This window comes from Empidonax traillii, unplaced genomic scaffold (genome assembly GCF_003031625.1).
Source record: "Empidonax traillii isolate 1590-97213 ecotype Southwest subspecies unplaced genomic scaffold, ASM303162v1 scaffold99:size1466351, whole genome shotgun sequence".
NCBI classification, from domain to species: Eukaryota; Metazoa; Chordata; class Aves; order Passeriformes; family Tyrannidae; genus Empidonax; species Empidonax traillii.
Window position 1 is genome coordinate 1,337,577 of NW_020955292.1, and position 12,074 is coordinate 1,349,650.

At 47.1% G+C, this 12,074-nt stretch overlaps 1 protein-coding gene across 3 annotated transcripts in view; it reads left to right on the top strand.

Moving 5' to 3' along the window:
* SLC5A1 (solute carrier family 5 member 1) overlaps positions 1-12,074 on the top strand; it is a 28,849-nt gene that overhangs the window by 14,164 nt on the left and 2,611 nt on the right. For all 3 annotated transcript variants that reach the window (XM_027882023.1, XM_027882022.1, XM_027882024.1), the window contains 10 exons: positions 111-215; positions 4,681-4,786; positions 5,009-5,089; positions 6,135-6,355; positions 7,254-7,389; positions 8,144-8,251; positions 9,229-9,379; positions 9,948-10,116; positions 11,143-11,358; positions 11,651-11,753. In XM_027882023.1, the coding sequence (XP_027737824.1) occupies positions 111-215; positions 4,681-4,786; positions 5,009-5,089; positions 6,135-6,355; positions 7,254-7,389; positions 8,144-8,251; positions 9,229-9,379; positions 9,948-10,116; positions 11,143-11,358; positions 11,651-11,753 (1,396 nt within the window). The remainder of the gene's footprint in view (positions 1-110; positions 216-4,680; positions 4,787-5,008; positions 5,090-6,134; positions 6,356-7,253; positions 7,390-8,143; positions 8,252-9,228; positions 9,380-9,947; positions 10,117-11,142; positions 11,359-11,650; positions 11,754-12,074) is intronic.

Genomic DNA, 12,074 nt, shown 5'->3' on the forward strand with positions numbered 1-12,074 from the left:
GCTCCCCCGCTTTTTGTGCTCCACTCTCACAGTACCTGCGTACAAAAAATCTTCCTGTGGTTTGATCTGAGCCTGTTCCCCACGGTCTGAAACCTCCTCTCCCTCCCCAGGTGGTGACAATGCCCGAGTATCTGAAGAAGCGTTTTGGTGGGAAGCGGATCCAGATCTACCTGTCGATCCTTTCCCTGATCCTCTACATTTTCACAAAGATCTCTGTAAGTAAAACTTCTACAGCATTTCTTCCATCCTACATCGATCTACAGAAAAGAAACCCCCATATGCAATATTGCTCACACATCTGGTCATTTGTTTCTGGTTTGGAGCCCTTGGTTGAATTAACAACTGTAAAAGTATGATTTTGTGTTTCCTTTATTCTGCCCAGGGAGACTCCACAGCCAGATCTGTGCTGCCATCCAAGTTTTTTCCTTCCTGACAATGTCTCTTGATGCTTGTTGTGCTTTATCTTTTTTTTTTTTTTTTTTTTTTTTTTTTTTTTTTTTTTTTTTTTTTTAGAGTTTACTTCTACTTATGCTCTCCTCTAGAAACGTCAAAGTGGAGGGAAACTTGTATTACAGTCTATTATCTTAGGCATTCGTGGAATCCATGGCAGGAATTTTTGTCCTTAGGCTTCATATTGATCCACTGTAGCATCCTGTGGTGAACATGCCATCGGCGATACAGATGAGGGGAAAGAGCAAGAGGGCTGTGGATCAAAAAAGAATAATAGGAATTAGAAATGGGAAGAGTGGGGAAATGCAAAAGAGGGGAATTGTAACAGCTGGGCTGAAAGGAGGGAAGAGGAGAGATTCTTTTAATGGGCAAGTGATTGGTGTAAAGTTTCAGGTGCTGTGAAGTTAATGTTTATTAAGAACAGGGATGTGTTTCTGTGAGGTAGCGAAGGGAGCTGCTATTTCCCATATATCTTGAAACTACCAAGCCTGTAAAGAAGTCCACAGTTCAGGCAATCCTCAATCTGTTGTTTTGCAGAAGTTGCCATGGCAGATTACTCTTTGCCCTCTGAATGGGAGCTGAGTGATAATAGTGCAATTTAAGCTAAAAGATTGGCCTTTTGCTCTCATTCTCACATCTTCATGATAACTGATCCTTAGGGAGGTTATAAATTAAACAGCTTGGTACTGTGGAGCTGGGCTCAGAGCTGGATTTCCATATATATCAAAAGGATTACACAGGTTGCTGCAGTTGTGCTCAGCCATCACAATCAGAAGTCCCAGGTATGACACAGAGTTCTGGCAGCTCCAGCACACAGAAACTCCTCCCGTGGGTGACTCACTGTCCCACGGGGAACACGTGTTTGTCACGAGCCTGTCGAGGTGCTCCCTGGGCTCTGAACTGACTCCCTGGCTTTGAGTGCCAGCCTAGGCCATTCCAACCATCTGATTATGGGATTTTACCCCATTTCAGTCAGAGTGTCCTTCTTCCAAGAAAGAAGTTCTGCATTCCACTTCAGTGTGGCCATGAGGCTGAACACACTCTCTCCTGCTCCTGTGGTCCTTCTTGTGAGGATGCAAAGCAGTAGCCCAGGGATTCCCCTTGGCCCCACTCTACCATTGGCCCCCTGCAACTTCCCATCACCCTGTGTGTTCCAGGTGTGTGTGTGGAGGTTCGTGGAGCTGGGGCTCTGTGCTCTGTAGGGGAGAATCAAGTGCAGGATTTCCCTTAGCCATTTCTTTTGGTTCCCCCCTTGCCCCAAGCAACTCTGACAGTGTCTGTCCATGTACAGCGAGGCTCAGGTTCAGGAGAGGATAAACAGGTCTCTGCCTCATGTCACTGGATTCAGTGCAGGATTTGCCCAGGACTGATCTGCTGGCTGTATCTTATTCAGAATGGGCAGAGCACTCAGTCCTTGGAGATTTCAGGTGCTGTCAGGGGATCTCAGAGCAGGTTTTGCTATGCCATGCTATGCAACAATATTCCCAAGTGGTCCCTGAGGAACCAGCTCCAGAAGCAGAAAGGGAAGGGCTGTTCCATCCTGGACTTCTCCAAGTGTGCTGTGTGGCCACAGGCAGGTAGCCCAGGCCTCTCTTCCCAGAGACACATCGTGTGTCCAAACATACCCATGTGCTGACAGCCCATTGCATTTTACTGCCCTGACTGCTGCCTTGGCAAACACTCCCTGTGGTCATTGGGGCTCACTGAGATGTGACAGGGAAGGATGGGTTTCTGCCCTGCCCTGCCCTGAACAGGAGCTCACACCCATCAGTGATACTGCCCTTATCCTTGCAGGAGAGTGGCACCTTCCTTTTGGGGGAGTCATTTTGTGTGCTGCTTCCTTGAATGTGTTAAAACATCATGTTCTGTCCCTAATAATGAACTGATTAGGGTGCTTTCTGGTGAACAGTATCACACATCAGGTCGAGGAACTCCTGCCCTGCTCCTTCTGGCACAGTGCCACCACGTGAGGGGCAGAGTCCCTCTGCAAGGTCCTCACCATTTCTCTTTCCCTGCACATTTGCTGTGGGATTTTTTGATTTCTTACTTGCTTTGTGGCTAATCAGCCACGTTCCAGACAAGGCCATGCTGCGAGGTGTTCATCCTTGGGATCAGGACACTCGGGGTCTCTGAGCCCAGAGGATTTCTGTCACTCAGGTGCCTCACCTGTACAAGCTTCCTAAGTGTGCAGCACCCTGGGAGGAATCCCACAGCAGCTTTCAGAGGCTTGTGAGCCACTAGAGTTGCTGATATTGGTCATTATACCAAAGGGAAGGGTCTAATAAAAATAAAATCTTAATGGACAGTAATAGACTAAATTATGACAAGACCAAAGGGAATTAAGGTCAGAATGCTTTTGAAGAAATCAGAAATTGTAAACTGAAATTTCTAGATCTGTTACAGCATTTTCTTTCCATTCATTGTACATAATTCCAGCAGTAAATGTCTGGTGTAGACTTTCCACTGGGAAGAGGAGAAGGCAAACCTCCTCCTCCTCCTCGGACTGTGCAATGTAGGGGTTAAAGAGTAGGTGCCCCTGCCCTGACTCCCACATTCCCATTGCAGCTGGAATCACTCAGCTGGCACGTCATCTTATGGCTTTGCAGGGATGGCTGGAAAAAGTCACTCTATTCAGAGATTAGATAAAGATTAAGTAGTGCCTATAAAAGAGTATAACTGGGGAAACAAGGAAGCATTGGAAGGCAATAATCTAACTGGGAAGGAGGAGCAGTGGAGCTGGAAGATAACTCAGCAATTTGAAGAAACTCATACATTACTCAGGATGCTCAATAATTAACTATACATTTCTTTCTGGGAGTCATTTTAGGACCATTAATATTTAATGATATGTAAGCTAAAGCCAAGAACAATAAAAGAAAGGTCTGGGACGTGGGCTGACCAGTGGTGTGAAAAGAGGGAAAGAATTACCATAGAGAGAAGGGGCAAAGGACATGGTCTGACAGCCACTGAGGTGAGGGTCCTGGTTCCAAACTAAAGCCTATAAGAAATCTGCTCCAGAGGCAGAGTTTTGGGAGCGGGAACCTCTGTTGTGATTCACACTCTGCTCCACCGTCGTTTCCTGCATGCCAGGGCAGTGGGGCTGCAGAGGTTGGGGACTCTTCCTCGTTCCTCAGCGGGAACTAGGGGTGAGGTTTCCATGTCTCTGGAATCAAGAGGGTTTCTCCGTGTGGCATTTCCAGTAGCCAGCCTGGAGAAGTGTCCATCAGTGTGTGTGCCCAGCGGTGCAGCAGCAGTGCGGGTGCCTGCTCTGCGATCCCAGGTTTTGCCTGGCCTCAGGAACCTCCCTCCCGTGAGGGGGGCTTTACCCCAGGGCACGGCCACTGCCTGTCCTTGTGTCAGGCTCCTGAACCCCGCTGGGACTGCACTGTGAAGTGAGGGCGGGACTCCCCGTGCAGAGCCCTCCTGCAGGGGGTGGAACACCAAGCAAGGTGGGCAGGTGGGGTTGGAGAGCAGCCCATGAACGGGATGCTCGGGAGCAGCCTCGAATGAAAACATAATTTACAGTAATGCATCACAAGTGCACTGGGGCAGATTATCCCGACTGCAAACTTGTATAAAAAACACTGATGCAAATTATCTCTAAATCAGGAACTGATTTAATGCGATTAACAGCCCAGTGTTACTCGGAAACCCGAACAGTTCCTTTCTTACGCAAGAGCTCAAGGGCTCTCCTATTAGTCAATTGATGTCAGTTCTTCTGACAGGAACTTAAAAATAGAGACAATGCAAGATGTTTGCCTTTAATGCAAATGCCCCATTTGTCCTGAACCAGCAGGACGAGCTACAGCACCTGTGTGTGAGCAGGAAGGGAAGGAAGAGACTTGTACAGTAGCACTGACTGAAGAGAACTGCGCCGTGTCCTGGAGGTGTGTCACAGTCCATTCCTGCACAGGGCAGTGAATGGGACCTCAGTTTTAAGCAGTTTTAAGCTATCTCTCAGTCTCAAAGCATAGAGCAGCAAGGTGACTCTGCCTGTGAAAACAATCTGTTGAAAAAGGTCTGGAAATGCTTTGAGAAGTGTTACACCCCTTGTACCAAAACTCCCCCAGCCCTGAGGGGAGACTGGCAGGCGTATGGAAATGGCTTCTGTTTTCTTTTTGATTCGTGTGTGCAGGACTGTCAGGGGCACAGTTGTGTGTTTCAGTGCCCTCATCATGCAGGTCATCATCAGGAATTTAAATGTTGCTTCTGTGATTTTTTGTTTTCTAGGCTGACATATTCTCTGGGGCTGTGTTTATCCAGCTGGCTATAGGGCTGAATCTCTATTTGGCCATAATTATCCTGCTGTCTATTACTGCTATTTACACTATCACAGGTGAGTTTACTGAGTAGTCTGATATACCAGAGAATTTGGGGGAGCCAGAAAAAAAAAGAGAAGAGGGAAGATGGGGAGAGGAGAAATGAAAACCTTGAAAGGGAATTATTTACAGAGGTCTTTGAAAGAGAGAGGTGGTGAGAAAAGTAAAAAAAAAAAAAATTTCCACTGAGGCATTTGCACAGGGCTGACTGATTTGTCCTGACTTTTCTTTGCCAACAGGTGGCCTTGCAGCTGTGATTTACACAGACGCCTTACAAACATTCATCATGGTAGTGGGATCCTTTATTCTCCTGGGATTTGGTAAGTAAATCAGATGAACTAAACTGGAATGTTCAATCACAAATCCTGCAGTGTCAAACTGGTACCTTAACCTGCAGGTTTCAGTTCATGTACCTGTTTATCAGGGAAGAAAACAGGCATGTTCCAAAAAGAAGCACACTGCCAAAATCCTTTAGTCTCCTGAGCACAGGTGAGTGTGTAGGGTAATAAACAGCACCCCATGACACCACAGGGCTTGTGATGGCTGATGAGGTGAAAGTGGAGTTGTTTGCAGATGATGATGATGGTACTCTTGAGAAGTTCAGAGAGTATCTTGTTTTCAGAAGATTATAATTTCATAGACATTCAGATGCTAAGGCATGAAAATTCCTGATTCAAAGTGAAGAGCTGTTGGTCACATCGCACGAATCTTCCTGTTAAACAACCCAAACACCTGAGCACTGTCAGGAAGCCTTGCAGCTGATCTGTGGGTGTCAATCACTGTATCACCAGCGGGACAAGAGACACAAATGGAATGTTTATGGATGGGACAATGTGTGTGTCCAGAAGACCATGTGCATTTTAAACAGAAATGATGCTGTTAAACTGAATTAATAGGAAGGGCTCATAAGGAAGAAAGAAGCAGTGATAAGGCTGCATGAACTTGTAGTGCCCTTTCCTTATCCTTCGAGTTACTCAGCACTTGCTTTTGCTCTGGTAAGGTCTTTCGTTGAATTTAAATTATTCCACTGATGTTACAGCAGAAATAACTTTAGACTGACCTAGCCTGGGGAGACCCTGCCTTAGGTTCTCCCTGGGTCAGCACGTGTGGAAAAAATGTATCTTCAATTCACCTCTTGGCAAGGCAGTGCCCACCCAGCATTTGTGAGCTCTGCAGGAACCTGACAGGAAAGGTCACTTTGGTTGTTGTTGTGGGAAAACTTCCAAACTCCTGTGTGTGGTTCCTGACACTGCTCATGGCAGCAGGTTGGAGTTTTTACATCCATATTAAGGAGGTTTTTCTCCTCACGTTCTCATGCTCTGTTTGAGATTTCAGTAATAAATCCTTTCATTTTCTGTTTTGCAGCCTTTCACGAAGTGGGAGGGTACGAGGCTTTCATGCGCAAGTACATGGAGGCGATTCCATCCAACACCTCCTACGGGGGCATTGAGGTTGATCCCAAGTGCTACACCCCCCGGCAGGACGCCTTCCACATCTTCCGAGACCCCGTCACCGGAGACCTGCCGTGGCCAGGGCTGGTCTTTGGCCTCAGCGTGCTGGCCATGTGGTACTGGTGCACAGACCAGGTAAAGGGGAGCAGGATGCCCTGGGAATGCCCAGCACAGGACCCCAGTGTCACCTCCCCCCCTAATGCAAAGCTGGGCCACAGAACTGGCCCTTAGTTCAAGACTGGTCGGTGACTTTTCAGTTCCTGGTTTCTAAACCCCTCTGACATCAGATAAAATGGAATGGGTGTTCTTTCAAGTCTCCCACACACCTGTGCCCAGCACATCCTCCTCCTTTCTCAGTTCTTGTGTGTGACCGTGTGTGCAAACCCAGAGAGGTTGTGCTGTGAACACTGAATTAGGAAACCACGCACCAAATGACCCTTGTTAGAGGATTCCCCTTTCAGTAAGACAAATTTGTTTCCTATGTGTGCAGCTTTTATCTTTGCATGCACAGTCTTGGGGAGATGTTCTTTATACGTAAGGTCTTTCAGCCTGGAGATACTTCCCCAATCCTTCCTTCTCCCTAAAACCTACTGTCCAGTTTCCCCAAGAGATCACACTGACATGAGCAGAGAAAAGTGTGCTCCTGCACCTGCAACATGTGGATGTGTGTCCAGTCCTGGCAAGTGATCTGTCTGCGTCCTGAACTGTCAGAAAGATAATCTTCATGATTTCTAAACAAAAGAACAACCCCCCCAGTGTAACTGTATCCATTGCTCAGGCGATTCCTTTCTGGCTGTTTAGTCTGTCTGCTTCTCTTGTGAGAAAAGTCTTAGCTCTTATATGCTGGATAAGTGATATTTTGCTTTACTTATTTCAAATATATACTTTGATTTTCATGTAGTTTTTATTTTTCCTAGTGGCAGAAATGCTAAATAGGCTTTTTTGCTGTCACAGAGGTTAAGGAGCACCTTGTGTCTGGAAAGTGGCATGGTGTGATCATGGAAATGTTATAACTGCCATGTCTCACTGACAGGTTATTGTGCAAAGATGTCTCTCTGGCAAGAACATGTCCCACGTGAAGGCTGGTTGTGTCATGTGTGGATACCTCAAACTCCTGCCCATGTTTATCATAGTGATGCCTGGAATGATCAGCCGAATTCTGTACACAGGTATGCACATGGACACAGAAATGCACATTTCTTCTTGCTGCCCACCTTTCATTGCCACTCTCTCTGTCCTTTCCAAAATACCTGTTAGATTGTCAACTGTCACACAAATTGTCCAGGCACCTGTATGCACAAAACCTAACTGCACTGTAAGAAGCCACAAGTCTTTCTGTTTTCCCTGATCCCAGATTTCTGCTGTTGTTATTGCTGTTCACTTTAGTGTCCCTCCCCAGCTGTCAGACTGTTACAGCCCCACTGTGACTGAATGAGTGGAAAATGCTGTGCAGGTTGGATACTCCCACTGGCATTCAGAGGGCCAGGGCCAGCAGTCCCAGACTGCAGGATCTGGGCCATGGCCAGTCCCGAGGGCAGGGGGGAAATGCCCCTTGCCCATCTCTCTGACCTGCAGAGGTTTGGGATGGGTTTGGCAGCAGGCAGAGAGAGCTTCAGGTTGGAGGGAGTGGCCTTTGTGTTCCTCTGCTTGTTTTGCTCCTTGCTCTCCTTGTGTTGTTCAGTCCTGGTCTGACCAATTAGTGCTGATTTTATTTTGACCTACAGCACTTTTCACTATTCTTTTGGAGAGAGAGGAAGGAAAGAGGCTTTGAATCACCTTCCTCCCTGCCAGCAAACCAAGGATGATACCAAACATGTCAGTCTGGTGGTTCAACACAGAGACACATTTGAGAAGCTCTACTAATTTGGGAGCAATCTGTTGTTTACATGACCTTGTCTAACTGCCTCCTTCTCCTCTCCTCAGATGTGGTGGCTTGTGTTGTGCCTGAAATCTGTAAGCAGTACTGTGGCACCGCAGTGGGCTGCACAAATATTGCCTACCCAAAAATGGTAGTGGAGCTCATGCCAAATGGTAAGACACTGTCTGTATTTGTTGTTTCTTTGTTTTAGGAAAGGTGAAACTGCCAGACTGTGCTAGAGGCCAACAAGTGCTAGAGGAGTCCAAGACCCATATTTAGTTCCAAAATTGTTGCTAGAGCTATGTACAGTTAAGCAAAGGGGCTGTCTGTTTTAGCTGTAGCTGTAGGTGGAGAACAGCTCCACACTGACAGTGTCAGCTCTCAGCTGGCAAATACTGGGTGATGAAATGGTAACTGAGCTCCCTTTCTGTGAAGGTAAAAAGTTACCGCTTTGCCAGTGATTTATGCCAGCGATTTATCCTTTCCACTCTCTGTGGCAGGACCTCTGAGCTGCAGGCCCACACCTGCAGTCTCCTGCCAACCCCCAGAGAGTGGTGCTGGCTCAGAAGGCCAAAGAGACAGTTTATGGTCCTATACAGACTGTGCTACTTCCCTGCCAGCTTTACCACGTCCCCAACACATGGTGGCTGTTGTTCTTAGCAATGCATGCAGCACTTCCCCACACTGTGTGACCAGACCACACCACCTGGAAAAGTGGCTTACTCTGGTTTAAAAAATAGTAAAGGGAACTAATTTTTTTTGGCAAACACCTGGTTCACAAATATACTGCAAGCAAGTGAGCACTGACTTGCAAACAAGACAAATTATTTTTATAACTCTTGGGAAAAGTCTGCTTAGGATTATTTTGTTTTTGTTCCAGCGTTTAGCCAGACAGCATTCACCAAAGAAGTACCTATGTGCTAAAAGCTCGAGGGTTTCCCTGTCACTGCTTTAAATAGCTTTTCCCAGCTCAGCAGACATTGCTCTGCTTGCTTTGCAGGGAAGTGTCAGGCAGGGTTTTGTGTCAGGCACGGGAATCTGCCAGATGCGTTCAGAGCTGGCTGGGAAGGGGCAGCCAAGCTCCGTGGATGGGCAGGTCCTGAGGCTCTTCCCGAAATGCTCATCCCCGTTCCCTGTCTCTGTGTTCCAGGTCTGCGGGGGCTGATGCTCTCAGTCATGTTGGCCTCCCTCATGAGCTCCCTGACTTCCATTTTTAACAGTGCCAGTACTTTGTTCACTGTGGACATTTACACCAAAATCCGGACCCGAGCGTCTGAGAAGGAGCTGATGTTGGCTGGCAGGTGAGCGCGGCCGCCCCTCCCCGCAGCGCCGATGGATCCCGGCTCCTTCTCCCGCATCCCGAGGGCCGGGCGGAGCCTGCCTGGCAGAGCTGCAGTGGCCTCCTGTGGCCGGAGCCGCCGTCCCACCGCACCGGCTCCTTTTGGGAAAACAACCCGCTGTAATCGAGTGTCCGTGCAGCAGCCAGGCTAATTCACAGTGCTTCCCACTACTATTCAAAAGGAATTCCTCTTAATTATCTTCCCAGGCTTCATGCTGCAGCATCAGTGAACTAGTTCTAGTTGATCTGCTATTGGTTTGACTCTGGACATAACAAACACAGGGAAAAAGTGATTTTCTATGTTTTGATTGAATGTTTTGCTGTGTGCTGATGCATATTTGACATACACAATACCCAGCTTGGATTTCTATTGTTTGTTCAGCGCTAATTGGCCATTATAATTGATTTCACTAGTTGAAATACAAAATGAACATGTAAATTATTGATTAATTGCTGTTTTTTTTTTCTTTCTGATAGATCATAGATACTTCTAAACAGATGGCTAATTGAATATCTGGCTGTGTTTACAGGGCATTTATGTTACTCTTAATTGGCATCAGCATTGCCTGGGTTCCCGTGGTTCAGTCAGCTCAGAGTGGGCAGCTCTTTGACTACATCCAGTCAGTCACCAGCTTCCTGGGACCTCCCATTGCTGCTGTTTTCCTGCTTGGCATCTTCTGCAAGCGTGTCAATGAGCCGGTAAGTGCCCACCAGGAACGCTGCATGTTCCTTGGGCATTGGGAGAAACTGCTCTTTTTGGTTTAGTGTCTTTTAGAAGCAACTTCTTCCTGTTTATTTTGGTCCCAAGGATTCTGTATCTCCATATCCCAGGGCCTGAGGCTTCAGAGATGAGTTTGAGGGAGTTCTTTGGTGGTCTGATGGACAAACAGTCACTCAGGAATTCCTAGATAGCTCTGAAGCTTAGGTTATCTATCACTTTGCCAAGGAGAGTATAAAATGGATAATTTATGAAGACCTATTCTTCGTAAGTAATCTTTTAGGATATTGGTCACCAAACTGCTCTACCAAACAAATCACCTTTTACCTGTCCTGTCCAGTTGAGTTTTTCATATCCCCAGGAATGGAGACTCCACAGTGTCTGTAGGAAACCTGTTCCAATGGTCAATCACCCTTACAGTAAAACAAAAAAACGTTATGCTTAAGAGTATTTCCCATGTTTCAATTTGTGCCCAGACATGGCTGTGTGTGTCTGTTAAGCTTTGGCTGGAGTGCTGTACATCAGGCAGCAAAACATCCACCAGGAGTACTGAGAATTAGCTTTTAACTAATTAGTAGCAGGGCTGTTGGAAGATAAACCAGACACATTTTTTGGGCAGTATGACACACACTGCTGGCTGGTTCCATCATGCCAGAGCTGTCAGGGATTTAGCCCTCCAAGGTAAAAGGACATGAGAGCAGCCCTTGGGCTGGAGCCTGTCCTGTAGGAGAGGATGTGTGGAGGCAGCTGGACTTTGAGAGCTGGGCTGCGTGAGGTGTCCTCCATATTCTTTCTCTCAGCTGCTGTTCCTTGCCCCTTTCAGCTGTACTAATGCACTGAGCTATAAACACAGTCACTGAAAGTATCTGGGTCAAAACTCCTGTGCAAAGCCAACATAACACACAGCTACCTCCATGTTTCCTCCAGCAATTTATGGAGAGCTTGGAGATTATTTCCATGCCTGGAATGACTCATTTTGATCCTTCTCGTCACACCTGTGTCCGCAGGGTGCCTTCTGGGGCCTCATCATTGGGCTGCTGGCTGGACTGGGCAGGATGATTTCAGAGTTTGTCTATGGAAATGGCAGCTGTGCCAACCCTTCCAACTGCCCCTTCATCATCTGTGGGATTCACTACTTGTACTTTGCACTGATTCTTTTTGGAGCTACAGCCATCGTCATCCTGGGAGTCTCCTTCATGACTAAGCCCATTCCTGATGTACATGTGAGTATCACTGCAGTCCTGCTGCTCAAGAAATGGCACACAATGAAACCACTAGTTTTAAAGCCTGGTACTTGGTGTATTACCTCTGCACATCTCAGCTGCCTGCAGCACACAGTTCTTGTGAGAAAGCCAAGGAAATGGTCTGCCTTTATCTGTCACAAATCTTCAGTGACTCCTAACGACCTCAGACATAACAGGCACTGGGGTGCCATGGTCTTACAGCTGGTCCACATGCTGGCCAGGCTGGTTTGTGTCTGTGTAGATCCACTAAAGTCCTTTTGTTCCGTGGCAGCTTTACCGCCTGTGCTGGTCCCTGCGGCACAGCAAGGAGGAACGGATTGATATTGATGCAGATGAGGAGCAGGACAAGGCTGAGGAAAAAGATGAGGAATCAGGTAACTGTTGAATATCTACAGATTCTGTCAATGTATTTGAGTATTCCTGTTTCATTCCTGAAGAAGCATTAACATGCTTGATATCCAAAGGCATCCTCCCTCCTAACAACAAAACCTCAGCCCGCCGTGTATTTCAATGGCTCAGGGGCTGCCGTTACTGATCTGTCACACTCTGGGAATCAGAAGGGAAGGAGATCTGAAGGGAGAAGCCCTTACTCTCCAAGTAGCTGGGTGGCAGCTCTAGGACTAAACCAGTGGCAATGCTTTAGGTCAGAGGCATTGGCAGATGTGTGTGTGACTCCAGCATTCCAAGAGAATTCA